Source organism: Sturnus vulgaris, chromosome 5 (genome assembly GCF_052056855.1).
Source record: "Sturnus vulgaris isolate bStuVul1 chromosome 5, bStuVul1.hap1, whole genome shotgun sequence".
In the NCBI taxonomy this organism is placed as follows: Eukaryota; Metazoa; Chordata; class Aves; order Passeriformes; family Sturnidae; genus Sturnus; species Sturnus vulgaris.
In genome coordinates, this window is record NC_142247.1 from 5,553,822 (window position 1) to 5,580,448 (window position 26,627).

Sequence of the window (26,627 nt, forward strand, 5' to 3'; positions counted from 1 at the left end):
TCTCATCACTTTCCATGCGTTGGTCAGAGGGTGGCTCCTCTCTGAGCCCTGCCCAGGCAGCTTGTCCCCTCCATCTCCAGGTGGCCAAGGGGCTTCTTCAGGGCCCCCAGCCACTGCCTGCCTCTCCAGGGTGCTGGCCTGGCTCCCCAGTGCCCCAGATGGTGCTGGAGCTGAGCAGAGCAGCACCAGGAGGAGCGTGGTGAATGTCAGTGCCTGGACATTCATCCTCAGGTCCTGCCTTTGGCTGGATCCAGAGTCAGGGGGAAAAAGCAGCTTCCACCTCTGCTACTGACTCCAACAGCCTTGTCCAGGCAGGAGGATCCTGAGCAAAGTAATTTTTATAGTGCAGGGACATACCTTGGGGGCACAGCCCTTTTCCCCCGCCCCTGCTGTGTCCCACCTCCCAGCTTGTGAGCAAACCCAGCTGCTTACATGGGCCCCAACCCCCCTCCCTTGTGTTCCCAAACATCCCAGCACCCTTCTGGCACAGCCACCCTGTCCTTGCTCGGGGTACACACGTGGGTGTGTGGCATCTGAGCACAGAATCTTTCAGCTGAACCACAGCTGCAAGCAAGGTCTTGGTAAAGGGAGAGCTGATGGTGAATGTTTGTGTGTCTGACGGAAAGGTGGTGGGCTCAGAGGGATGCAGTTGCTACGAGCCTGGTGGAAATAATCTCAGGTAGAGAAAAGGCACCCAGTTAATGCCTCCATCCATTGCATTGTTAAACAGCAGAGCCCACCCAGGAGAGTGGTGTTAGAGCTGCCCTGATGAAGCTTTTGACCTCAGTGCTGTGTCAGACACCAGGGATCTGCTCCTCAGCCAAGGGGCCTCCCTGACAGTGCTCTGTGGATGAAATGGAGGGTGAGTCTGTACTCCAGGTTTACTATCAGTTAGGTTCAAGAACCAGCCAGCACCAACTCCACTAGAAATCAGTTTTAATGAGTTTCAGTGTTCACCAATCTGTTGGCACCCACAGTTGCATCCTGTGCACGTTACATGCTCAGAGAGAGAAGCTGACTTTTCCTCACTGCTTCCATGGCAGATGCCTTGGCTGCCTCTGATCTCTTTCACTTCAGACTTGACACTCAGGACTGAAGAAGAAAGGAAGCCCCAAGTTCAGAGGAAAGCATGTGGAACAAGGGGCTGTCATCTTTTAAAGGCCACCAGCTGGCCCCTGGTCACTCTTCTTTACTTTGTCTTGCCTATTTTCTCCAGGGACATTGGACTTCAGAGCAAGAAGGTGTGGTGTGTGCTGGCAGCCTTGGGAAGATGGATGAGGTTATCCTAGAGTGTCCTGTTCCTGCCAGCTGCACCCTGCCACAGCTTGTGATCCATGAGACCTCTTGGACAGGAAAGATAAGCAGCAAGAGCAGAGGTTGCTGCTGGGCCCAGCTGAAGGGACCTGGTCCTGAAGATCCAGAAGTCAATGACAGAGGAGCTACTGTGAAAATGGACAACAGTGACACAAGGTGGAGGAAGAAAAAATTCCCTCAATAGAAAATCTAGAAGGCCTGGAGGTCAGAAAACCAGGAGGTCTGAAAGACCAGAAATCTGCTTTTCATTCCACAGAAGTTCCCTGGGTCGAGGCCTCCTTTCCTGAGAGTTTACCCAGGATCAAAGTAGATGACTGTTCTCAAAACTCAAAACACAGTCCAGTTCTTGAAAATAGGAATGCTGTGAGTGCAGTGAGGTGATAGAGGAGAAAGCCACAGTGTTCTAGTCCATATTCCATACCTTCACCTCTGGCCAGCCCCTGCTCTGGACTTGCTCCTGGCTGACACTGGAGGTGCTGATTTCTGGGGAAATGGGCTCATAGGAACGGAGAGACAAGCTGGCAGCCAGCAGACCCATCCTGACACACGTGTCTGTGTCATGTTTAGCAAGCATCCCTGCAAGGATTCCTGCCATCAAGCTGTGGAGGGAAAGAAAGGTGATTTTGAGCATGGGGGGAACAGCTTTGAACCCAGGAATGTGGCTGTTCATTTGTAAGAGCTTTCATTTGGATCCCAACAGCACTTACAGCAGCAGAATATGTCACACAGGAAGGCTGAGGTTACAATGAATGGGTTTTGCTTTTTCTATATCTATTTTCTGAGTACCAAATAGTGTCATTTATTTGCATTTTTTGTTCTTCCCATTTGAGAGGTTGAGTTACTTCCTCTTGTACCATGTTTTCTATTCTCCTCAGTTTTCCAGGTGAGGCAGGAAAAAAGAAAGGACCTAAGAAGGGAAGAATCCAATTTTCCCCTGCTCTCTGGTTATTTTGTCACTTCTCTGCACTTTGTTGGTGCCTCATTATGTCCCTGCTGTATTGATGCCTCCTGTCCCCAAAGGGTTAGATGGGGTGAGAGATAAAGTTTCTGTATCTATGTGAGAGGGACAACAGGCACAGCTGGAAAAAGAAATCCAAAGCTGAAATTACGTTGGAAAGTCATACTTTTGGGAAACATTTGCTATGGTTTTTCATTTGAGAATTCCCAGTAAAAGTGATGCAAGTGCAGTGTTTGGGATAGATTGGGAGCAACTACTCTATTCACAGCAACCACTGTAACAATGTTCAGAAGCCAGGAGAGGACAAAGGAGAAGGGAAAGAGAACAGAGAAGAAAATCACATTTTGGAGGAAGAAGCAAAGACAGGAAAATGTGATGGCAGAGAGGATTAATAAGCACATCTATGGGGAAGGCAAAAGGAGCCCTTACTGTGCACTCCACCTAATTACATCAATTATGTGTTTTTATCCATAACAAAGGCACAGAAGATTATGACTTCCACAGAGCGTTCAATCTCTCAACAGCTCCAGGAGTTGAGGGTAAATATTTGGGGGAGCATCCCCTAGCAATGCCATGTGTGGGCATGTGGTGTTAGGTTGTCATGGCAGCTGGGGGCGAGGAGCAAACACTGCACACAGGCTCAGCTCAGGGGCAGATCTCTGCAGCTGCACAAGAGCCACAGGGTGGAGGGGAGGCATGAAGTGCCCCGGGTCACTATTCCTGGATTGCATTGTCCCCTTGACCAGTGCTTCTGAAGTGTGAAGGTTCACGGGGGCTAAGCTGGGAAAGGCATTTAATTACATTTTAGATATTAGGGAAAATTTATTTGCAATGAGAATGGTGAAACATGTTTGCCCACAGAGGTGGTGGATGCCCCATCCCTGGTTGGATGGGGCTCTGAGCAACCTGATCTAGTTGAAGATGTCCCTGCTCGTTGCAGAAGGGTTCAGACTAGATGACCACTGAAGGTCCCTTCCAACCCAAACCATTCTGTGTTTCTAAAGTGCCACCAGGCTGGGCTTGGGACACATAACCAGTTTATATGGTGTGGAGATGGCTTGTATGGCATTGCAGTGTCCTGGCATTTCTGGCACTCTTGCTCTGTAGAACAGGGATTTCCAGAGTTCAGCAGTTGGGGTTCTTAGGAAGAAAAACTCTGGATAAACATGGGGACTATAAAAATTCCCCCCCACCCCATGGCCTTGGGGCCTCTGGGGAGAGGAATTTCCAGACCCGTGTTACTTCAGCAATGGGAGCAGGAGTGGGCCCCAAGCTTTCAGATAGGTTTGGGAGGAAAAACAAGCTTCCAAGTTCCTCAGTGTAACTCAATGGAGGTGGCTGGCAGTGGCACATTTTACCTCACCTTTGGTCTTCCCTTGAATTTTAAAAAGAAAAGGAACCCCTAAGAAAGACGTTTTGTTCACATTAGCCTCTAGAAAAAAACAAAACTTGTCCTGCAGTAAGGAGTACCTGTGTTTGTACTTTGTGAGCAGATGGTGCAGAGGGGAGGCTGTGTCCCTGGAGGGGCTGGCTGGGGACACCTCCCCGAGGCACTGAGCAAAGCTGAGCTTTCCTTAGGTCAGACTGACCCCACGAGGCTCCTCCAGCCCCCGTTCCTCTGCTGTATTGCACCTATTGCTCCAAAGAACCATCTGGTCTCCTTTGGAGAAGACCAGCTTGCAGCTGCAGTCAGCTCCTCTCAGAGCTGATCTGGGACACAAACAGCATGTCCTGGTGTTGAGTGGGCTCACCAGCTTGGCAAGAAGTTACTGATTGATTTTAAGCAAAATATTGAGGACTCTATGTTCTAGAAAAAAAACAAACCACAAAAACCTTTTCATTCTGCACACTGATCAGAGAAAAAAGAAGTGTTGCTATGTTGAGTTATTGCTAGGTAGGAGTAGAAAGGGAAAAGGAAATATCTGTCACATACAGACTTTTGGTGTAGCCCAAGGCAATGAAAGGACAGAATCAATTACTGCAACGTATGAAGCAAGAAGAAAAAAAAACAACCTGACTGCTACATATAGTTTGTCAAGTTAACAAGGAGCATAATAAAATATTACTCTGACAGACTGAGAATTGATCACTGGGGCTAGGAATAATAGCTGTCATTTCCCACTTCTATGTATGGCATTGTGTGAACAGCCAGGCGAATTATACAGCAGACTCTTTTGAAGCAAGAGCTTCAAAATTGCCAGAGGCAAATGTAGCATGTGATGAAGTGCTTTTACAGGGCCATTTTAGCTCTTGAGTGGCAGTTCCACTTCCATTGGAGAAGTGTGGAAGTAAGGCAGTTAGTTAGTAAGACAGCTTTGATGTAAGGTGGTTTACTTTGCTTTTAGCAGCTCAGCCCAGAGTAATTCAGAATTCTTAGATTGCCAGGAAAGGCTTGGATCTTGAAGAAAAGCAAAACTAATAATGGCAAGCCTGGCTTCCAAGATGCTCCGGGGGACATTTTTAGCAAACTTTGCAAGGACTCACTGTAACAAGCCCTGTTCTCACATTCCTGAGTGTCTCTTCCTCAAGCAGCAGTTGCTTTTCCAGTGGAATTTCAAAGGGATCCGATTATGGCCCTTTGACATGCAGCTGGAGAGGACAAAGCAGCAGGGATATACCTGTCACCAGCTCCTGAGACGTTGACTATCTCCTCCCTGCCGATGGGGATGGCAGGGTAGTGGGCAGCACAGAGCCTGGCAGCAGCAGTCTGTGGGGGGAGGGAAGGGAAATTAGTGGGAATTGCTCAAGCTGGTGAGGCCTGATACACCTGATGCCACCGTGGATAAAGGAAAGGCTGAAAAAAAGGCAATAATCTTTTTTCACACTTGGATCATTTAAATGAAGCTTCCTGCAAATGAAGCTGGCGCTCATGAATATTCACACAAGCACATTTAATTCTAGCTGACTCTAAACACTGCTGCTAGGAGCCAGCAGTATAGGGACAGACAACTTGATTTTCTTTCAGAGCTGTGTATTCCACCCCCCAAAACACAAACATTTTCCAGCAGTGATGCTATGTTTCCCAGGACTGCTGCCACGCCACCAGAAATAGCAACAGTGCCATATGGTCCAAGAAAGAAGCAGCTGAGAGCTCAGAGTTGGTTTTCCATGCCCTTACCTGCTCAGGAGCTCCTGGATAAAGGGAGATGCTCCCTCCCAGGCTCTTCCCACACAGGAGGACACCGTGAGCACCGAGGGTCACCACCACACAGTGCAGGTGGGCCAGCAAAGGGCAGGCCAGGGCCACTGCAGCCTGGACAACATCCTCCAACCTGGATGGCAGCTCTTCAGAAAAAAGAGAGGGAGAAATGTACTCTAACTGCACAGGTCCCCAACCAGCCTTTCTGTGGGCTAACAGCCTATTTGTGAGCACTTCTACTGCTATTTATGGTACCACCATAACCACCATAAGTGGTTAGGTAACCACTTCTGAAATGTGGCTGGTACTTTTTTTTTTTCTTTATGTTATGGGAAACATGGAATTCTCCAGAGTCAGACTTCCACACTCTACTTTTGTGCTCTCAATGTCTGCAGAGATCAAAAAGCTGTCTTGAAGCATGGCTGCCTTGTTTCAATGCTGTTGGATTTCCATCTGCATTTGGTGGGCTGTTTCATTCCTGCAAAGGGTGGTGCTGCTGGGACAGGTGTCCTCTGAGCATCGTGCTTCAGGGCCACATTGACAAACCAGATATTACTCCTGTTTGGGTGATGAAGTGAGGCAAATGGGACCTCTGGTTTTGGTCAGGGAACCATCCCAGGCCTGCTGTGGTCTCTGAGAGATGGCAGTAAGGTGCAAGATACCATCAGCACTTATGAATCCCCACTGTGTTATAAACCAATTCGCCTGTATTAGAGGCAAATTATTAGCCTCTATTAGCATTTTCTGAAGCAGAAAATGCTCTTCTCCAGGATCTAGGTTATGTAAAAGTCTGACTGACCCTTCTGAGTATTGAATACCTGCTGGCAGAGGGTTCCCAAGGGTCCGATTTATTGCTCTCAGCTCTTGCAGGTTGGGGGAAATGTATGTGAGTGCTTTCCAGCTGTCTGACAGGAACGGCTTAGAGGCTTTGTTCTCATCTGTTGGCTCATAGCACACTTCAAAACAACAATGCACTTGGTTAGTTAATTAATTAATTAGTGGCTCGTCTCTGTGTCAGAGCAGGCTGCAGGGTAGAACACTTAGCATAATCTGCACAACAAGAGTTACACCTTTAAATTATGAGACATTTAAATATTATTTCCACCAAACTTGGGACAAGGTCTCCCAAAGTTTCCTTCTCAGTGTTCAGCAATAAGACAACTGCTTCTGGCTCTGGATGGTACAACCAGACCCTACTTTTGTTATTCCAATTAGCTGGTTTTTCTGACAGGTTTTCAGATCACTGTGTCCTTCTTTGGGATTTGCTTTTAAAAAGGGAGGTGTAACTCCCAAGGTTTAGGAAACCTTCTGAAAGGTCCCCAGCATAGCAGTGGAGGGGAGCATTTATTTTATAGGAATGGGAGAGAATTCCTCTCAAAAGATGCTTTAGCACTTTTTCTGAGAAGCAAACTGTATTGCTGCTCAAACTGGCACAAGTGCTCAAATTGCCACTTGCATGGAGATTTAAAGGCTCAGAGAGCAGCACTCCCTGGCCTTCTGGCAGTGCTCAAGGGCTTTACCAACCATGCCTCAGGAAATGTGGTTCAGCAGCACAAAGAGGAAATCTCCAGAGAAATCCAAAACGTTTTATCCACTTGAAGCAGAGTGGCAGGGTACAGAAAGAGGTGCTGAATAACCCAGCCTGTCAGACAGTAAGTGGGTGTCTCCAGCAAGCAGCAGGGATGTGCCTGGGCTGTCTTGGCACACGTGCTGTGATGCTGAGAGGGCAGGTTCTCCTCACCTGCTAGCTGGTGCTCTCTGGCTAGTTGGCAGACGTACTGAATAGTGGAGAGAGGCACATTTCCATCCATGCAAACAAGCGGGGCCTGGCACAGGTTCTCCTTGAACTGGGACACCTAGTTAAAATCCAGGACACAAGGAGAGACAGCCTGAGTCATTGCAGAGGGACAAAATCATTGCTAGTCAGATTTGATGTTGAATTTGAGCAGGCATGAACCTAAAAGAGTGATTCCCTAAGGAAAATGGATTTTTCCATTTGCCTCATCTCCTCCCCTTCTCCTTCCCCTGCTCCTGGCCATTAAGAGCTGGACTCAACTGGCAGGGCACCTCCAGCAGAGAAAGACAATTGCTGGTCCTCACTGGAGCACTCCAGGGAGATGGAATGCTGCTGTTTAATGCCCCTGTAGCATCCCCTGGCTCACTGGGGTTGCACAGACACTTGCTGGGATGCCAGGCCAGTGCTCTGGGCACTGGAGCAGCATCCCCCCATGTCTCTGCCAGCCCTGGTGGAAAGAGGGGCTGCCAAAATGCACTTTGCAGCACAAGACTGGTTCAGAATTTCCACTGATGGCAGCTGCTTTGTAAAGCTCAGAAGAATTAAACCCTCATGTAATGGTTTTCTGTGCCAAGGCTTGGGGGAGGCAGGGTGGGGATGGAAGTGGGAGTAATGACCAGATTTTTCCCCAGGAAGGCTCCATCTCATGGAGATGCCACTGGTAAATAAACTGCACTTAACTTCCATGTTGCTGTCAGTCATGAAACACAGGCTTTTGTTCTGTCAATAAAAGGTTGGGTAGGAAAGGAGGGTGCAGTGATGGGGCTTTCACTGAATCATTCCTTAATCACTGCTGCCATTCTGCTTCCCTGATGTTTTTGAATGTTTGGATGTGCAGAGCAACAGTTTCTATTGATACAACTCAGCGTGTAGAAACAAGGGGATGCAACAGGACAACTTGCTTTAACCAGGGTTCTGTTCACTTTTTTTTTTCTGGTTTTCCCTAAAGGAAGAAATATGAGTTAGGGTTAAGGTTAGGGTTATAATCAGGTTGATTTCTTGCTGGCTTTAAGATGCGAAATTATAAGTTAGCTTGGACAAGTTAATGAAGAGGATTCTGGCCTACATATCATGGATGATGGCAGTGGAGATATTCATGAACCAGGAACAGACAGAAACTCCACCTGGGCCAGCAGTATTAGAGGGTTCTGGTGGCTTCTTATGCTGCTGTGCCAGTGGCCAATGCCTGGGGTTAACCTGAGCATCTCCCATGCCCTCTGCACACCCATTCCCTCCTGGTGCAAATGCCACCTGGTACAAATGTCACTCTTTCTCATAAGAAAAGCTCACAAATCTGAGGCAGTGCATACATAGTGCTCTGTTATCTGGTGGTGGATGTCCATGTCTCCCAAGCCAACGCTGAGCTCCCCAGCACTGGTGATCACAGCACAGTAAGTGGCTGTGCTCTTCCCCTCCAGCTGAAGGATGCTGCTCACGTCCTGAAACAGGGAGGATAGTTACACACTGAGCACATTTCTCTTCCCTGCCACCCTCAGCTCACTCTTTCTGTGCCCACCTGGTCTCCAGCCCAGCTCACTGCTCTCCCTTGGGATAAGCAGCCTGTCAGGGGTATCTCAGTCTACACAATGCTGGCACGTGGCTATTTGTTAATATTTGCAATGCAAAAAATGCTGCAGGTTAAAGCAATCCTTTAGTAAATGAGTGCTGTGCAGTTCCCCAGGTTATGTCCCCTGTACCAGAGGAGTGGTCTGCAGCCCTGCCTGCTCCACTCACCCATTCTCACAGCCTGTGTGGGACAGCATGTCTTGGTGGCACTCTGCAGACAGCAGTGACTTATGCTGGCCATCTCACCCAGTGCCCAGCCTGATTCTGAGCACACCCTGGAGCCATTTCTACAGCAGTGAGGCAGAGAGCTGTGGGGTGTCCTTCCTTTGTGACTCCTGGGAATGATCTGCTTAGGGAACACAGGGCATATCTCGGAAAGAACACGTGGATGGAGAAATGTGTCTATCTCTGCAGCTGACAGGGAAGCTGGAGTTTTTAGGGAAAGGCTCCTCTCCAACACTGGTGGGAATGTATTTTGTTACAGGCAAGGATTGCTTGGGGCTTGGAGCAATTCCACCTTCCCCTGGGAGTCTGCTCACTCGGATGGCACAAACTGTGCTGTGTAGAGAATATAGACCTGCCATGGTGAAGCCTTTATAACACAAAATAGAGTTATGTTCTCATTTGTTCATTTGCCAAGTTGCTCAGGTGGCCAGAACCAAGGCCCCATGGGCTGTGTTTGGATCCCAGGGTCACAAGGGCACAAATAACAACAGTCAGTGACCCTGACCAGCCTCACCTGGGGGCTGCACTCACACCCCACACCCTGCCTTGCCTTCAGTCCTGCCTTTTCTCCATGGAGTTGCCTGCTGGCTTAGGTTCGAGCTGCCCTCCTGGCTTTTTTCCTCCCTGCTGGGATGGTGATATTCTGCCTCGCTGTCCTGGGGAGCTCCTGCTGCTCCAGCTCCCTGACCTGTGGACAAGTATTCCCCTACTCACAGGTAAGCAGTGTATGCAGCTCTGTAGAGGATCCTGCTCCTCTGAGCTTGGGAGGTGTCCAACCTGCAATTCCAGTTTCACATTTTCTCTGTCTTGGGTTGTAACCAAACCAGGTTGATTTTGGCAGTGCTTTGTGTGTCCTCCTGTTCAAGGTTTGCATATTTCTCTCTGTGTTTAGCCTTCACTAGAATTGTACATGGTTGCTCCTGATTTACCTCTGTCTCTTCCAAGCACCACTTTCTGGAGCTGAACTCAGAGCCCATGGCTCAGACTCCAAAATAAACCTAGCCTGTGTTTTGGTTTTGTTTGGTTCCTTGCCTTCTAATTGTCTGTAGCTAAAGAAACATTGAAATATTCCTACTCTCAGCCTGATGGAAGGTGGCTCTGATGTCTGCCAGGGTTGGGAAGAATTTTCCCTCTATGTGATGTCACCTCTTCCATGTTTCTGAGGTGCCACTTCTGTGTAACATACCATGTGGTGGCAGTAGTGCAGGACAGACTCTAAGTGCTCATCCTTCCCCACTGCTGATAAAAGGAGAGGAGTTTGTCCAAGACGGCTTAGACAGTCTAAAAAGCAAAATGGAAATAAAAGCTATTAACAAATCCCCCAGAGAGCTCTGCACACAGTGACAGCCAGTGCAGCACGGGTGTCTCTAGGAAAGCCCTCTCCTGAAAAACTTAATGCTCATCAGTCCTTGCCTAGAAGGATGTTCAAGATGAAATTGAGCTGTAGCTGCTGCAAATGACTGCTTAGGGCTGAATGAGGTGTCCTACAGAGAGCTGAACCAGCACCCTGAAATTTAGCATTCTTTGGAACATCTGGGAGTGGAGGAAAAGAGGGGGAAGCAAATTCTGCTCTTTTCTGGCATCATCTCCTTTAGCATCACAGGCATGTGGGTTTTCCCATGCTGCTTCTGAGCACAGCCTTTTCTGGTGCTGGCCCTCCCACACTGCTGTTCCCACCATGATATTTTACTAGAACCACTGAATCTGAATGCATTAATGGGAAACCCTTCCTCCTCTCAAGTTACCACAAATTGTACTTCTGTGGGTGGCGTGGGGATTTGGGGGATTTTTTTCCACTCCAGCTTCTTCATTAGTGATCTGAAGTGACAGTAGAAATGTTTTAGGAGATTGGTAAATGTCTAAAAGCCAGAATAATCCTAAAATCTTTCTGTAATCTGTCCCTGTTCACTTCAGTACAAGAATATTGGTCTGCTGCTGCTCGTGGTGGAGCCACAGGTACTGTGTGCTCCTTTCTCATCAACAGGACTGTAGCCTTTCTCCTTTTACACTAGCTGCTGTACCCCAGTTCCTTTTGTCCATGGGATTTGGTTTATCAGTCTGGAACCAGGATTATTCCTTTCAACTTCTTGCTCTAAGCATGTTTCCATTGTGTCTATATCCTGGCATTAATTAAATCTGAGGCTGCCCAGTAGTCATTGGATGTTGGGAAGGGTAAGAATTTGACAAGAAAGTCTCACAAATATGTATGTATAACAAAAAAAAAATTAAATGTAAAATCTAAAGAAGAAATAGAAATAATAGCAAGTTTTAATATAAAAGACAAAAATTGCTAAGCCAGTCTTACTAAATAACTAAAAAAGCCAAAAGTATGTTAGTATATGAGTTAGAAAGGGGTTTTATGACTCAAAACAAAAAATATATCCACCTCAAACAAAAAATGGTTTTAGCAAGCAAAAAAATTTCACAAGCAAACAAAAAACCAACGTTGCAAGTAAAAAAAAAATCTCAACGTTTTCCAATGCAAAAAAACTGAAAAACAACTTCTAACTTAAACTGTAACATACTAACTTCTTGTGATTAAAACATAGTAACATAAATATAGTAATGTTAGTAGTTATGCTAGGCTATAAGTAATAGTGAGAGTGTTAATTAGTTGTCATATATTAGAATGTTCAGCAAAGAAAACTACATAATACATTGTAACCAAAACTAAAGTAGCTTCAAACGAACCTACAGCTGTGACTAAAAAAGCTGTGGGCTAAACTCTTGTCACTCACGGCCGTGAATTGCTGTATCATCCAGATACAATAAACAGCATTTTAAAGAGCCAGTCTGGAGCCCTGCATCCCTTGGCTCTTACAATTGGAGATACTGATGCTTATTGACTTTGATTCGGGGTTACTGCACCATGTGCTACTTAACTTCATATTTGTGGACCTTCCTTTTCCTGATCTCAACTCCCTCCCCTCTTATTTCTTGGAATGGGCTCTGCCTTTTCCAGGCAGCCTGCCCGCTAGGATATTGCCCAACGTGTCCCAAGTCTTGTCAACATCCAGCCTGTCCCGCTGTTGAAGGAATCCCAAAGGACAAATCCCAGCTGGCATGCACCCCCAGGCAAACCCGAGCGCCAGGCACCTGCCAAATTCCTGCCAACACCGCCAAAGGTTCGTCTCACTCTTCCAGCATTTGTCTGCCCGCCGCCCTGGAAGAAAGAACTGTCAATTGTCAACACGGGGAGGGCTGCCTGGCACAGCTGTGCCCGCACTGCCATGCCAGGTTGGTATTGCTGAAACACAGACCAGCAGTCAGGGGGAGCAGAGGGCATCCAGCTCACAGGCTCAGGGCGATGCAAACTTCTAGAGCCAGCCACTGACTCCTGTCTCAATGACAAGAGACCCACTTGATGTCCCCATGAATTGTTAATTTGATTTACTTGCTGAGACCTCCCAGAATGGATGAGTGTTTCAGTCAGTGTGAGCAGCCCTCTGAATTCACCTGCTCAAAACAACCTGGGACTCCAAAGTTGTTGGGGCTCTGCCTTCCAGGCCACTTAGCTCCCACCTTATGCAGTTTGTGAGTTATTTACTTATTTATTTATTTATTTCCCTCTTTGAATGTAAAATGAGATTTGTTATCTTTGCCTGTACTGCCTCTTTACTTTATTCATGGAAGGATCTGTTTCAGAGACCGAAGAGTTTTTCACTCACCCATTGCTTCCCAAACATCACCCTCATTAAAAATACTCTTCTTTTCCACATTCCTGGCTACCAAATTCTTTTCTCTTGCCTCTGCCTTCCACTGCCCTGTCACAGGCAAATTGTCACAACATAGGCAGTCACTTACCCATCTCATTCTAATTCTTCTTCCAGAAGAATTACATCAGTAAGTGCTCAGATCAATTTGGGCTTCATCTGACTATCAAATTATTTTAGAGCTCTTGTTGCACAAAATCCTGAAAACCATTTTCCATCTCTGAAGACAACCCTAATGCCTGCAGGAGAAGCTCCTGGCCCAGTCCCTCTGCCCTACACCAACCCAGGTGCACAAGAACACCCCTGCACATTACATTTCCCCTGTTTGTAACCAGCACTATCTGTTCTAACCAAGAACATGTCTTGCCATCTCACTGCAAGGAATATTCTGCCCCCAACCCATCCCTGTGCTTGGGCATTCCTTAAATTCATTCTGAAGCTTCCCAAGGATTCTTCTTCCCCTGTGTGAAGCTGCACATCTGTCCTTTGCACACAATGCTTTCTCCTGCATCCAGCCCTGTGAGAGGCTGCTCTCCCATCTAAATATGATTTTTTTATTTCTCTCATTTGACCTCCAGGCTCTTTTTCTTAGCTCTGACTCCCCTCAGTTCTGTAGTCTGTAAGACTTGGTGCTAATTTTTGATACCTTTGCTGTTCTGTCTGGCACTTCTCCAAGCCCTAAACTGTTCAGGCAACCAGAGCAGAACTGCCTGTACATAAGCAACCTGTGGCCTTTGTTCATCTTTGCACTGCTTGTCCTCACTAACACAAATGCCCTTCCCTTATCTTTGCTTGTGCTCCCTGGGAATTGCCACTGGTACTGTTGGGAATGAGGATATTTCCATCTGCAACTGGATCCTGTTGAGAGTGCAGATTTCAAAAGCAAAGTGAGTTTGGCTAATTTAATTCTGAAGTTCACTCTCTGTAATATAGGCAGTCAAGGGGAAAAAACCCCAAACCCCTCTGACTTTTTTAGGCAAGTCAAACAACATGGCTTCAAACATTGGCCCCTATTTCAGTCTTAAAAGAGGATGCTGGCTGCCATCAGCAATAAGCACAAACTGCAGTTTATGCAATTCCATTATCTGTGTTTGAAAACTGATGCCTGCAGGAATGGTGGAAATACTCATCAGCTCCTTTTGCTGCCTGGCATGCTGATCCTCTCTTTTTCCCATATACCCCAGAGACAGAGTTTCTTTTTTATGCCAAGACTTGCCCTAAGAGCAGATGTAGCAGCCTCCTGCTCAGGGATCCAGCTGTGGGTGACCTCTCCTCTTGTACAGCCCCAGAGGGCCTAAAAAAATGAAGATGCTAAATCTCTTTTTAAAGTAGTAGGTGGGTACAGTGAGAGAGAAACCAGCAGCTGGCTTTTAAAGAAGAAATGAGTGGCTCTCATCACACCTTGCCAACTCAGTTGTAACTCCAAGTCTGAGTGGTATTCAAATATCTCTTCTTGGGTTTGGGTGGGGCTGGCTCAGATTAAAGAATTTAGGTAGAAATGGGCTTGCTAAAAGTGATCTGAAATGAGGCTGGGCTGATGCTTTCTGGCGAAGTTTCAGAGAATTGAGCAAGTCTCTGGAACCTTCTTCCATGTCCTAAGAGGTTTGAATTCTTAATGTAAAAATGAGATTCTGCTCAGTTTCTGGGTATCCTGAGAGAATGATAACCATAATGCTTTTCCCAGCAACTTTCTCTGAGCAAAATTGTTCATCCTTCTCAGCAGGTCAGATAGTTACATATTAAGCATTTAGCTTCTGGGTAGCTTTGAAAGCCATGTGGGAATTACAGCCAGGTCAGAACAGAGCTGCTGTCCTGCTGAGACAGCACGAGGGGTGAGTGGTACCCAGTGCTCTGCAACAAATCCAGCAGGCATGAAGTGAGATCTGCTGGGTGTTGAGCCCTTTGAAAACAAACATCTGTCTTTAAAAAGCCAAACCAATGGTATTGAGAGGGGCTTTTCCTCTGTGCCTAAGCACAGTAGCTGTCAGCAGGAGCCTTCTGGTTGGCAGTTCCCAAATCCTCCTGCAGCTTGGCCCTTGGGTACCAACCATGATGCCCCATGAGCTCCAGGGCTCGCTGGAGGCAGAACCTTCAGCCTCACTTTTTATGCAACATTAAAAGCTCCCTTTTTCCCCTGTCAGCTGCTCCCAGCAGGACCTACCCTGGTCCTTGGCCCCCTCACTGTGCTACAGGTGGTGCAGGGTTCTGCACTCGTGTCTGACATAACAGGGAGTGCCTGTCCTCCCTTGGACACAGCTCAGCTCCTTGTCCTGATGGCTGAGTGTGGGCTCTGGATGGTATTGCTTACATCAGCTGAACTTTTCCTTTTGCAAGCTTTCATAACAGATGCCATGGCATGTTTCACCCTTGACCATCATGACATCGTTTGGCCCCTGTATCATTAAATAGCCAAATTCCTTACAGACAGCTTCCCCAGCACATTTTCTCCCTCTGACTGAGAGGTCTTCACAGGCTGGCCCATCTGATGGCAGAAGCTTCCTGCCTTGGCTATCGTCACAGAGTAATTTGAGACATCAAATAATTTTGGAGCAAGCTTCACCACCTCAATCTGCAGCTCAACAAAAATTGTACAGGCCATGCAAATAGCTGTCATTTGCATGGGGGAGTCCCAGGTTTGGTCCATTTTAGCTTCTTGTTTGCTTCTTGCTCAACCCAAATTGAGACAAAGAGAGTCTGGTAACATTTAAAATGTTCTATTTTTTAAAGCCATCTTTGGAGTTTGTTTCTCTTTCTTTTTTTTTGTTGGTTTATGTGTGTGTGTATGAGATTCAATTCCCTCATGAGTACTCTGCACAGAGACTCTTGTGCTGCTTTCTGTAGTCAAGGCAGTCTCAGACAGCCAGAGATGGCTCTTACCTGGGGATTTCCCAGGTATATATGGATGACACATTGCTTTCTCCCTCTCTTGAGTGTCAGGGGTGGTGATTTTCACCATGGGGACAGAGTAGGTCAGTATATGTCACTCCATTATCCACCTAAACCACACACTAAACAGGCAGCATTGCACCTCCCAAGTGTGTGCATGCACACGTGTGGATCTCATACATGGATAACACCTTCCCCCAACCCCTTCGGCTTGGCATTCCTGCAAAAGTAGCTGGAAATACATTGGTGCTAAGAAAACTGCTACAGATACAATACCAGGATGTCAGGGTTCTGTGCCTTGGCTATAAAGTCAACGTTGATACCGCCAATCACCACCTTTAAGAGGGAATAAAGAGGTAAAAAGTGGTTGGAAGGACTTCAGGAAAAGGTTTCCAAGTCTTCTTTGCTTTGCCTAGTCACTTTTCCCACCCTCTTGAAAGTTCTCTCATTTACAGTTGAAGGGCCAGTGCTTATTTTGAATAGACACAGGTTTGCACAATCCCAATCAGAAAGAATCAATTCTTTGCTGCTTTCTGAATTATGCCTGCTGCCAGCCAGCCCCAGTGTGGCAGGTGGGATATTACAGTGGACACACAGGGATGCTGATGTTTTCTCTGTGTGATGGACCAGGCCTCAGAAACATTCAAGCACTGGTGTGTAAAAAAGCAAAGAAAATGGGAAAAAGTAGGCAGAAAAATGCAGTAATTTCTTGCAAGCTCCCAGGAGAAATTGCCAAACCCAGTGACACTTTACAGATCACTTCTTTTATTGTCCTACAAAGCCAGAATAAGCAGTTCAGCTCCAAAAACAGGAAGTTTCCAGATTCTTTGGGGACATACAGCTGTTTTTTCTCATCAAATGGTGGGTTATTGCCTCTGGAGTCACTGCTCTCTTTTATGTTGACAAATCTTATTGCAAATGGGTTTTAGAAAATCTTTCATGTCTCTAAAGACCACCTAAAATAGATTTCCTGCAAATTACATGGCACAGACAAAATCCAAGAGAGTGAATAGAGTACTAGGGTTATAGTGGATCTTGTTCAGGATGTGCTGTAAATCTTGCGATTTTGTCAATCATGAGCAGGAGACCAACAAAAAGAGATATTTATAAACATGGATGGCTCAGTAGCTCAAAATATCTCTCCCCACCCTCTTCCAGGTCTACTCCTGTAGTCACAAGTTCCCTGGTACTCAGAGCTATAGAGCTGAAGCTGTACTTAAGGGCACAGTAAAAGGTGAAAAGGTGATTAAAGTTTTAGTGGCCTTGATGACCTGAGACTTAATGAGATTAGGCCATTGTCGGTGTCTGCTCCTTGTAAATGTGGATGGGGGAGGAGGAGAAGACACTTATCTTTCAAGAATAACAAGGCAAAACTGAAGGGAGAACGTCTGAGAGTGTGAAGGAGAATGATTGGTGCCTGGCTGAGTCATCTTTTACTTTTGGGAACAGATATAAATTTATCTTGTGCTGTCAGCAGAGAGGCATCATATGGAGGCCAGCAGAGGACTCACTGGTTGTGGTGCTGTCATGTCCCCTGGCCGAGGCAGGTTCCTTTTCCTTCTGGCTTTCTGCAGTTTGCTCAGGGCCACTGCAATGCAGCTGCCCACTCTGGCATTGTTCTGGATCAGTGCAAGGTCTGTTTAGCATTTCTTTGAGGAAAATTAAAAATACCAGCGAGTCTTACCTGTTAGAAACTTATGTAGGAACTGTTTAGAGAGAGAAAGCAGGAAATACATGCTGGGACTTGATAGGTTTGATTCCCCCATACCATAATCTTTAGGGACAATTATAGTGGGTTACAATGCTGCATTAAAGCTCTGATCTTTCTTTTTTCTTTTCTTTTTGTTCACCTTCCTCTCCCAGTGTCCACAGAGAAGAAACCTATCTTTGACAGGTGGAGGATAGAAACAAAGGCTTCACAGAGAAAAGAGAAGGTGAAATGCTTAAATTACAGCAGAGAGCCTAAAAACCTTAGAGGATCTTGGTCAGCTTTTCCAGAAAGAGATACCTACTGAGATTTTGCCAAGCCGCTACAAGCAATTTTTTTTTTTTTTTTTTTAGCAAATTGCACTGGGAGCAGAATATCAGAGGCTTTAAAAACCCTACTTTGTGGGTGCATGTAGCTCTTATATCCAAAAATACCCTGATTGGTCAGGCCTAGAGGGCTGGCAGCAGAGCCTGGATGTGAATCTGGCTCTCCCAAATCCTGCACTGGCATCCCAGTCAGTCCCTGCTTTCTCTTGGCTGTGCAGTGGATTCCTGCTCACCCAGGGGTGTTTGTCCTCCCAGTCTCTCTTTCCCTGTGCCCCCAGGGAATGCTGTAAGGAATGTTATAATGACAAGGCAGTGTGATGTACAGCACAGTGCTCTGGGAAGCCCAGGGACCTTCCAGTGTGCAACCCCAGCACAGACAACAGCATCCTGAGATTCCATCACAGAGCAGGCAAGCTCCAGGGTCAGATGTGAGGGATTTCTTTGGGCTCTGGACCACCTGCCACCTGTGCTGCCCTCCAGTTTTTAATGTAAAAGGGGATGAAGGCAGCAAGGATGTTCCTCAAAAATCAGGATGCAGGTGCTGAGCTCCCATCTGTTTGCAGATACTGAAGTGTTTGCTCCTTGCTAGACCATCAATAAAGTGATGGTGTTTCCTACCAGGCAGAAATAGGAAATACACTGAAGTACTTTCTTTTTCCCCCCATTTAGTAAGAGGATACTGGAGTCCAATGATTTCCCATCAGTTAACTCTACGAGCTTCTGTAACAAAAAGGGGGTCACTTCTTTGCCTGTGATTCCTTTGGACCTGCAAATATAAAGAAAATGCCCAGAGATGAGCTGAAATGACATCAGAAGAGAACCACTGTTGCCAGCAGATACTTTATCTCCATAACCACATACCATAGCAAGTCCTGTAAACAAGCTTGGGGTTAGATAAAGTTGAAAATAAGTTGTGGGCTCACCCATGCCCAAGGTTAAGCTGTGCTAGGGCTCCTGCAGCAGTGTCCCTGAATTTGTTTATTCCCCCAAGAGCACGGGCTGAGCAAAGGCAAAGGCTTAGGTCGTTTCTCACCTGGCTTGGCTGAGAGCTTGCTGGATGGCCTCTTCGATGGCCTGGCCCTGGGCAGCTCGCTCCTGGGGACAGGGCACTGCTATCAGCACTCCACTGCCCAGCCCCAGCCCCAGGGCACTGTCTGGAGAAGATGGGAATATTGTTAGTGGCACTCCTTGGAGAAGGAAGGAAAGGTGCTGAAGGAAAAGGACAGAGAAAGGCGGGCACGAGGTGTAGGAAGCCTCAGAGCTCAAGCTCCAGTTCTTAGCTGACCCAGGATCAGGATCTTCTCCAGCTACCAACCAATCCACACCTGCCTATTTCTTTTGAGTCTGTCTGTACAGTAAAAGGGGCAAAGGGTTTTTTTTTTCTCTTTTTTAAACTGATTCCCCTTCTAAAGGCCCAGAAGCCATTTTTGTCAATATGTTGTTATGTGTTGCCTCCACTTCACCAGGTGGAATAAAAAACATGTGGCTGGCTGCAGCTGACTTGCAGTTTTACTTGCTGTAGAGACTGCTACTTCTCTGCTGCTGTATTTTCAAAGCACTTTCAATGCAAGAATGGGGGAGGTGGGATGGTAAATTTTTTAGAGCAAATTTTTCTGCAGACTTAAAGAAAGTGCCTCATCCAGGGTAATTCTTGTGTCCCTCCTTTCCAAGACCTTACAGGGGCCTTTGCCATGTGAAACACACCGATGAGTTTAGCTGCCTCCTCTTCATCCCGGACATGATATGGTGCTTGGAAGCCACTCTGGCGTGAGAAGAAGGCTGGGAACTCTCTTGATTCTCCAAAGGCAGCCACACACACACCCTGGGTCTCCTGCAGTGAAGGTGAGACAAGCAGGTGATCAGTGGAGGGAAAGGGCAGCCAACTAAAGAAACTGCCTTTCTTTGGCACAGGTCATGGTTATTTCAGTTCATCCCATTCTATTCTATCCTCTCACCAAGAGCCAGACATGGTAAGTGGCTAGAACAGATCTGGCTCACTGAGGCAGAGGAGGCATGTGCATCCTTTGTGTGTGCTTGGGGCTGATCCAAAGCCATGCATCTGTCATTGACACCATCCTGAGTCCAAGATAACACCCAGGGATCTGAAGATATGTCATGAACTGACAGGATATCAACGAGTTCTGCTTGCAATTGAGAAATATCAGTGTTGGCTGTTACCTGAAGTGCTGGCCCTGGTGGTTTCCAACATGGCCAAACCTTAAAAGGTGGCTGCTGAAAATCATCTGATTCCCTTTTTAATTCTAATTGTATTTTAGTGTTTGAGGGATCTAGCTCTCCTGATCCATCAGTTTCTGGGAACATCATCCCAGAAAAGAAAATCTAATGCCAAATGAAAAGGATATCACTACCTTTGACCTCAGTTGGAGCAGCTGCTGGCACAGCCCCTTGAACATGGATAGATTTATGTTAGGGAGCAGCCAAGTGCTTGTGCAGCCCCAGGGCTACAGAACTGTAAATATGGCTTCACATTCTCTCAGCAGCAATTTCTGAAAATCTTCAGCTTAGGACCCATCCCAATGCCACTGGGCACTCTGTGCACAAAGAACAACGTTACCTGCTTTCAGACACCACAGCCCATGGTACTTACCAGATATTCCAGTGTCCTGCCAATATCAAGGATAGACTTGGCTCCTGCAGCTACAACAGCGACTGGAGTTCGTCCTAGCTCTGTCAAGTCAGCACTCACATCCAGAGCTGTCAGGAGGCAAGCAGCATGTGTTGGTGATTGTGTTGTACCCCAAGCTGATGAGATCTGACCTCCCAAAAAGCCACATACGCCCAGGATGACACTGCCTGACTTCATAACTGGCTAGGTCCACAAGCAAATATTAAAGGTTTAGATCGTGTCTTTAGGTGTTGACATTGAAAGAGGTATTGACAAAAAGAAGTCACATGGCTAAGGGCAGAGGTGCAGCCTTGTACTCTGTCTCTTGGCTCTTTGATCACATTATAAAGAGCAGGCAAAAATTTGGTAGAAAAGAAATAAAAAGGTGTTGTACAGCAAGGATGAGGTTCAAGGAGATGCAGTATCATTGAAGTAGATTTTGAGTTTGGAACTAACAATGCTTGCAAACAAAGAAAGTACCACAGGAGCTGACCTCAGGAAACTCCTTGGTCTGGAATTTACATCACATCTGAAAGGGATGGCATACAACAGGGCACTGCACTTGGGCTGTGTTGGAAATATAAACAGCTGAGAAGAGAGAAAGCACTTAAAAGCCACAAACTGTACCAGCCCATCTTCCAGAGGGGAGCACACACCTCTAACACAGAGCACACTCTTTTGTGGCAAGGCTCTTCTCCTCAGCTGACAGAGCTGATAACAACACTGTGCTTGGCAGCCAGTATCAGGTTATCCAGCCATTACAAAGAGGCAGAGGTGCAGTCAGCTCCTGTTGCACCAGCAAACAATATCAACATAACCCCATGTAAGCAAAGGATAAAGAGAAACTTCCACCCCCCTTCCACAACTGTCCAGGGCTCAAGAGGAATATTTGGAAGCTTCTGGAAAGGGGACATCAGGGAAAAAGCAACCATAGTTTGATCAAGAAGAATGTTAACTTTATTCTTCTGGACAGACAGTTACTATAGGACAAGCTGGGAAAAAGGGAAAAGAAGGAATTGAATAAAACTGTAGCAACAGAGTGAAAAGCAGGAAGTATTGATGTTCTTACTGTTCTCCCCATCCCGATGGACACCTCCTATGCCACCTGACACAAACACAGGAATTCCTGCTTTGTGTGCTGCAATCATTGTTCCAGACACGGTAGTGCCTCCAGACAAGCCCTGTCAGGGAACAACCAGCCACAGTCAGCACCCAGGGGGACATGGAGAAGCAGCTACAGCTGTGTGAGCACTGAAATTCTAACACAAATACTCTTTTAGCCAAAAAGGCAGAGGAATCCACTTAGGAGCTGGACTCTATAACCCTTGTGGATCCCTTCCAACCCAGAATATTCTGTGATTCTGTGAATCATCTGTCATCCCTGCTATATAAGCTGTTCTTGCCCTGATAGCAGAGGCCTTTGCTGTCCAGGGTACTCCACGGGCAGCTAGTGGCACCTTTAGCTGTCACTTTAAGCCTGGGATGGCCTAAGTGTCACATAGTTTACATGCAATGTGATAATGTCCTATCATGCTAATAAGAATATTCTTAGCCAAGTGCCCATGGCTTGCCAGCACAACCAGAACGACTTTTCAGGAGCCCTATTTCATGTGTGTCATTCCCTTTCTCTGTTGTATTTTGACTAGTTAGGGCCACTTTTGTGCTTACCACTAAGATACCACCCTCCATGATATTTTTGAGAGGTATAAAAGCCACCTGGCTTGAAGCTGGAGAGCTTCAAGCTACTGTTGCTAGAAAAGCAACTTTACTAGGAAAGAACCCCCAAACTAGAAAGTTTGCCCACCTTACCTGGCTGAGGACAAAAGGAAAATCTCTGCGAGACACCTTAACTGCATTTTTACTGCTTGCCAAGAACTCGAGTTCCTCATCTGTGAGTCCCACGTGGATTTTCCCCCTTAAAATACCTACAGTGGCTGGCACTGCTCCATTTGTTCTTACAATTTCTTCCACCTCTCTGGCCATGCTGAAATAAGATAAACAAGACAATAATCATAAAATTAAGGATGGAAACAATCGGGCATGAAAACTGCCGTGTTTGATGGCCATCATTCACAGTTCTACACTTCTTGTGATTTCAGCAACCTCCTGTTCTTCTTGTATCTGCCTCACGGCAGAAATCTTTGCACTTGGACTTGCAGAAGAGAAGAGCTCCCGTTTTCAAGGATGGCAATGTCCAAGCTCTGTGTTTCATTTCTGAGAAAAATCATTTGGTTTACAAGCAAATCTGGTTGTACAATATACTACTGAAAATAGGCATCTTCTCAAAATAGGACTTTTCTGTATCTTTTATCTGTTATTTCTCTGACATCATAGACCTTCACAAAACCCCAGGCAGTTCAAGTCCTGCTCAAATGACCAGGATATATTTTTCACAATACAATGAGATATATACAGTGAGATATAGAGTAACAACAGTGCCAAAAATCTAGTGCCTTAGGGTACTCCAGCTGCAGACTAAGACTAAGTTTAGCAGATTTTCTTCTACTTGATCATTCATACACTACCTATTTTAGGAGCAGCTTCTTCTCCCTTTCTCAGCTATCTGGACATCTTCTTGGCAATCTTTAAGTATTGAAACTGCTTCTTCCCCAAAATCGAGTTTTTAGAGCTTCATTTTAAGACAGAATGTCAGGCAGAATAATGGCCAGGTAAAAAGCAAGATGGAAAATCAATGCCAAAACCTTTTTGTGCTTTCTGGAAGCAAGGATGGAGGGGAGAGCACAACGATTTCTGGCACTGTAACTCAATGAAACACAAGTCTACTGAAAATTGATAAAAAAAGAGTAGCAGTGGGGGGTTCCATGCAGGGTACAGAAGGCAGTGAGAAGGGACCAGGAGCTCTCACAGTAGCAGCTCTCAGTGGGATAAGGAACAGATTTCACTATTGTGTTTCAATCCTTTTTGCATTACAAAAGATACAGGAAAAGAAACTGCAGAGTGTTTCCAATGTCTGTACAAACTATGCAACTGAAAAGGCTGATTGCTCTCTTTTAGAGCCAGTGGTGACATTATCTGCTGCTCTGTTTTAAAGGAAGCCAGAAACTTAAGGTGTTGGATAAGGAGATAACTAAGTTCCCCATATTTGTCCTTAGAAGTCGAAATACAATTGTTTTACATTTGAGCTCACAGTCTGCAAGCCTAACAACCTGACCTTTCCATTTGCTCTTGCAACAGCTTTGGTTTGACCAAGAATACCGACACCAATCCAATAATTTATGTGCTTCATTCTTACAACTTCACTGAATGAGGAACAGGAAAATCCATCACCTCAAATTCAGAGGATAGGCCATGCCATGTGTAATGATGGTGCTTTCCAAGGCTACCACGGGTCTCCCCTCCACCAGAGCTTCCTGTACAGAGGGATGAATCCTGACATAACCACCTGGGGATAAACACAGAAGAGTGAGTTATTTGTGTGGGTATTTGCAGTAACTACTGAGCTGTTTTATAAAAAGCAAATTGTCATCATCACAACAAATTTATCCCCCTCTTCAGCTGTTCTTTGGGGTGAATTTACAAATAACTTTAGGAAGACTAGAGCTGTGTTTTATGTAAGTGAAATGTGTGCAAAATAGCTCTACTGTTAATATGAATTACAATCCTCATCACCATCACTGAAGGATCCTCTGCCACCATTTTTGCAGTTGTTTGGTTAGTGGCTCCAGTAACATTTCTTGAACGTAATTGTGAACAAACCAAGCCCTGCAACCACGCCTGAGGATGGAAATACATTTTAAAAGAGTGGAAGCACCAGGAACACCGTAGTAACTCAGTGCACTACTCACCATGCAGAAGTCTTCTCACCTGGGTGGTCCCACGTGCCATGGAGGACACGTGTTTTCCCAGGCTCAACATTGTCTTCCTGATCATCCTGTGCCTATGGATGGTCCTGAGATAACAGAAGGCAGGTGGGAAGATGTTATTTAGCAATGATGGGACCCTGAGAAGCAAAACAGTTCCTGCCTTGGCCTTGGAAGGTGGACAGCCCTTGCCGAGGAGATTGCTTGGGATCTCCTGGTGCTTCCAGCATGAGCCAGGGTGTCAAAACAAAATGTTAAGCTGCAGAAATGGGGTTGGAAGGGGTCACCCGGCCCGTTGTCAATGCTGGGCTGAAATCGTGGTGGAACAGAGGAAAGGATGAGGACTAACAAACTAGGGAGAATTCTGAAGCAGAAAACCTTTTAAATTCCAAAGTGACCTGCTCGTGATAGATGTCAGGCCCAGGCACTGCCACCTCCAACATGAAAGGCCACAAGGAGGCATCTACAAAGCAGAATAGTGCTATAGGGATGTGAACCTGTTTTTTGCCGGTGTCTAGGAGAAAATAAGCAGCTCAAAAAGGAGCTGAGAACTGACAAACCAGACTGGAACTGCAAGGAGGAGAGAGCAGCTTTCCCTAGAGCTGGGAGTGCTTTATGCAGGCTCATGTTACATCATCCTTCTTAGCACAGTGCCTTGGAAGCTGAGTGGCAATTCAGCCCCAGCAACAAACTCCAGAACTCCTCCGGTCTCTTAGCAACTCCTTTTCACTCTAATTAAATTCATTCCCAAACAGAGAAAGAGGGGGAGAGAGCTGTAAATGTTGAGAGAGTGGTCTGTCTGGGCCTCAGGGCAGTTTCACTCAATGCCTGGCTGCTTCACATTCTTTTCCTGGGCTTTTGGCCATATCCCTCCAGTCTCCCTGTTCCTCACCCCTTCACTAGGAGGAAAGGATTCCCTTTCTCAGTCCTTTGTGCCTATTGTTAATTCAGATGGCAAATTAATTAATTAAAATACAGTACGGTGTTCATGTTACACTTAGCAGAACATGGCTCTGCTCTCAGTAGTGTGTGACACTTCAGCTACATAGAAAATTCTTATACCCAGGGAGAGTGTATTTGCCCAAATCTAAAGACTTCAACTATACAGGATAGCTTGGGCTGTGCTATTTAAGAAATGTGGGACTGGATCAACTAGACACAATACACACCTGACTGAAACACTAAGATTTTCCACTTTCCAAATCCTTTCAGTGCTAAGCTCAGCAGCTTGAGCTGTTCATGGGTTCATGCAAATGTTCTGGCATGGCTGTGTGTGTGCCTACACACCCCTCACTCTCTGGGGCAAAGTCAGCTTCAGAATAAATTCATTAAGCCAACAGGGTTATGCCAGGGATCCGTTGAGCTGCTTGAGTTGTGCTCTGAATTTTAACAACCACCCAAACTCTGAAGCACAACACCAGGGAGTGCCCAAGCTGTACTGGGCAGTGGATAAAAACCAGCTGGTCACCACCTGAAACCCAAGAGGGCTGAGCTGATATTCAAGGGGAGCTCGGCCAACATTCAGCCTGAGCTGGCTCAAAGATTTTGGAAGCTTGGCAAGTTTTGCTGCAAGACCCATACGACCTTTTGCCTCGTAACCAAACTTTGCACATTTACAGTGCACGTTTCAGGCAGCTCCAGCACACGGAGCTGCTCTCCTCCCACCTCCCCTGTGACCCATGGGTGTATCCAAGCTCTTGGAGCAGTGGCCTGGTGTCTCTTACCTGGGGGTGTCCTCTCATGGAGGGAGGCTGGGTGGGTACTGGAGCAGCGCCTGGGCAGCCCTGGGAGGAGGAGGAGGAGGAGGAGGGGGTGCTGGCCAGGACTCCTGGCCAAGAGAGTCTATTTATTATTAACCACAGGCACAGCTGAGCTCTACAACTGCTCCCTGCCCAGGGTGCAGGGGGCCACTTCACAGCAGGGCCAGGAAAGCTTCTGTGATTATTTTTGCTCACGCAGAGCCAGATTTTCCCCTTGCTCTTTAAAAGACTTTTCTCATTTTTCAGATTCCTTTCCTATTAGACTTTTTTAAATCGGTGAATTCCTTGCTCGCTAAAACAATGCCTTTGCAGACTGAGCCCCTTTGTGCTTATTCCTAAAAAGCAGAGGAATCACATCCATGCCTCCCCCACAACGTTGCCAAATGCAGCTGTTAAAACTCTTTCTTCCCAGGGTGAGAGCTCTACCCAGTTCTTGGCCTCTCTAGCAAGGAAAGCTGTAGGTCTAAAGACAGTTGTGGCCACGATTTTTATGGTGCAGACACCTGGCTACGCCCAGAACACGAGCTGAGCTCACAGCAAAAACTTTCACAGTCTCCTCCTATAAAGACAATCCATTCTAGCAGCTCAAGGGCAGCTTTGAACAAGGACTGTGAAATGAGCGTTTGTCGCCTCCTAAAAAAAACCATGATACTTTGATATCTAAGGCATTGGTATTGTACATGTTTCAGTTTTATATTCTGCAGAAAATATCAAGAGTTGAGAGTTCAATGGCCATGAAGGAAGTGATTTACAGGTTAAAAGACAGACATGATTCTGTGCAGCTTCTATG

General features: G+C 46.3%; 1 protein-coding gene and 1 long non-coding RNA gene across 4 annotated transcripts; one reads left to right on the plus strand and one right to left on the minus strand.

The window, feature by feature from the left end:
• Positions 1–919: 919 nt before the first annotated feature.
• Positions 920–25,962, minus strand: LOC106849384 (uncharacterized). Of its 3 annotated transcripts, none has more exons than XM_014869950.2 (19): positions 25,802–25,962; positions 24,063–24,166; positions 23,545–23,659; positions 22,066–22,240; positions 21,326–21,437; positions 20,239–20,345; positions 19,335–19,461; positions 18,664–18,784; positions 18,311–18,396; positions 17,108–17,232; positions 15,873–15,932; positions 12,094–12,160; positions 10,184–10,278; positions 8,517–8,645; positions 7,153–7,267; positions 6,230–6,367; positions 5,391–5,557; positions 4,891–4,979; positions 920–1,913 (listed from the first exon to the last, which is right to left on the minus strand). In XM_014869950.2, the coding sequence occupies exons 2-19, from the start codon at positions 24,145–24,147 to the stop codon at positions 1,718–1,720; spliced, it is 2,109 nt and encodes a 702-aa protein (XP_014725436.2). In that variant the 5' UTR covers positions 24,148–24,166; positions 25,802–25,962; the 3' UTR covers positions 920–1,717. The 3 variants fall into 3 exon arrangements, with proteins under 3 accessions (XP_014725436.2, XP_088020803.1, XP_088020804.1); XM_088164677.1 differs by lacking the exon at positions 25,802–25,962 and adding an exon at positions 24,476–24,824; XM_088164678.1 differs by lacking the exon at positions 25,802–25,962 and adding an exon at positions 24,575–24,823.
• LOC148223516 (uncharacterized) lies at positions 19,335–23,887 on the plus strand. The gene is made up of 2 exons (XR_015803639.1): positions 19,335–19,472; positions 23,452–23,887. It is a non-coding gene; the product is annotated as an uncharacterized LOC148223516 (long non-coding RNA).
• Positions 25,963–26,627: the final 665 nt, after the last annotated feature.

Bases quoted from the DNA above. Each gene is read 5' to 3' on its own strand.
- LOC106849384 (XM_088164677.1), bottom strand. From the start codon at position 24,540: ATGCCTCCTTGTGGCCTTTCATGTTGGAGGTGGCAGTGCCTGGGCCTG. The intron at 24,167-24,475 runs GTCACTTTGGAA...CTGTTATCTCAG, and splicing joins CTGACATCTATCACGAGCAG to GACCATCCATAGGCACAGGA. The intron at 17,233-18,310 runs GTATCCTCTTAC...AATGCTAAACAG, and splicing joins TGGGAAATCATTGGACTCCA to ACCTTGCACTGATCCAGAAC.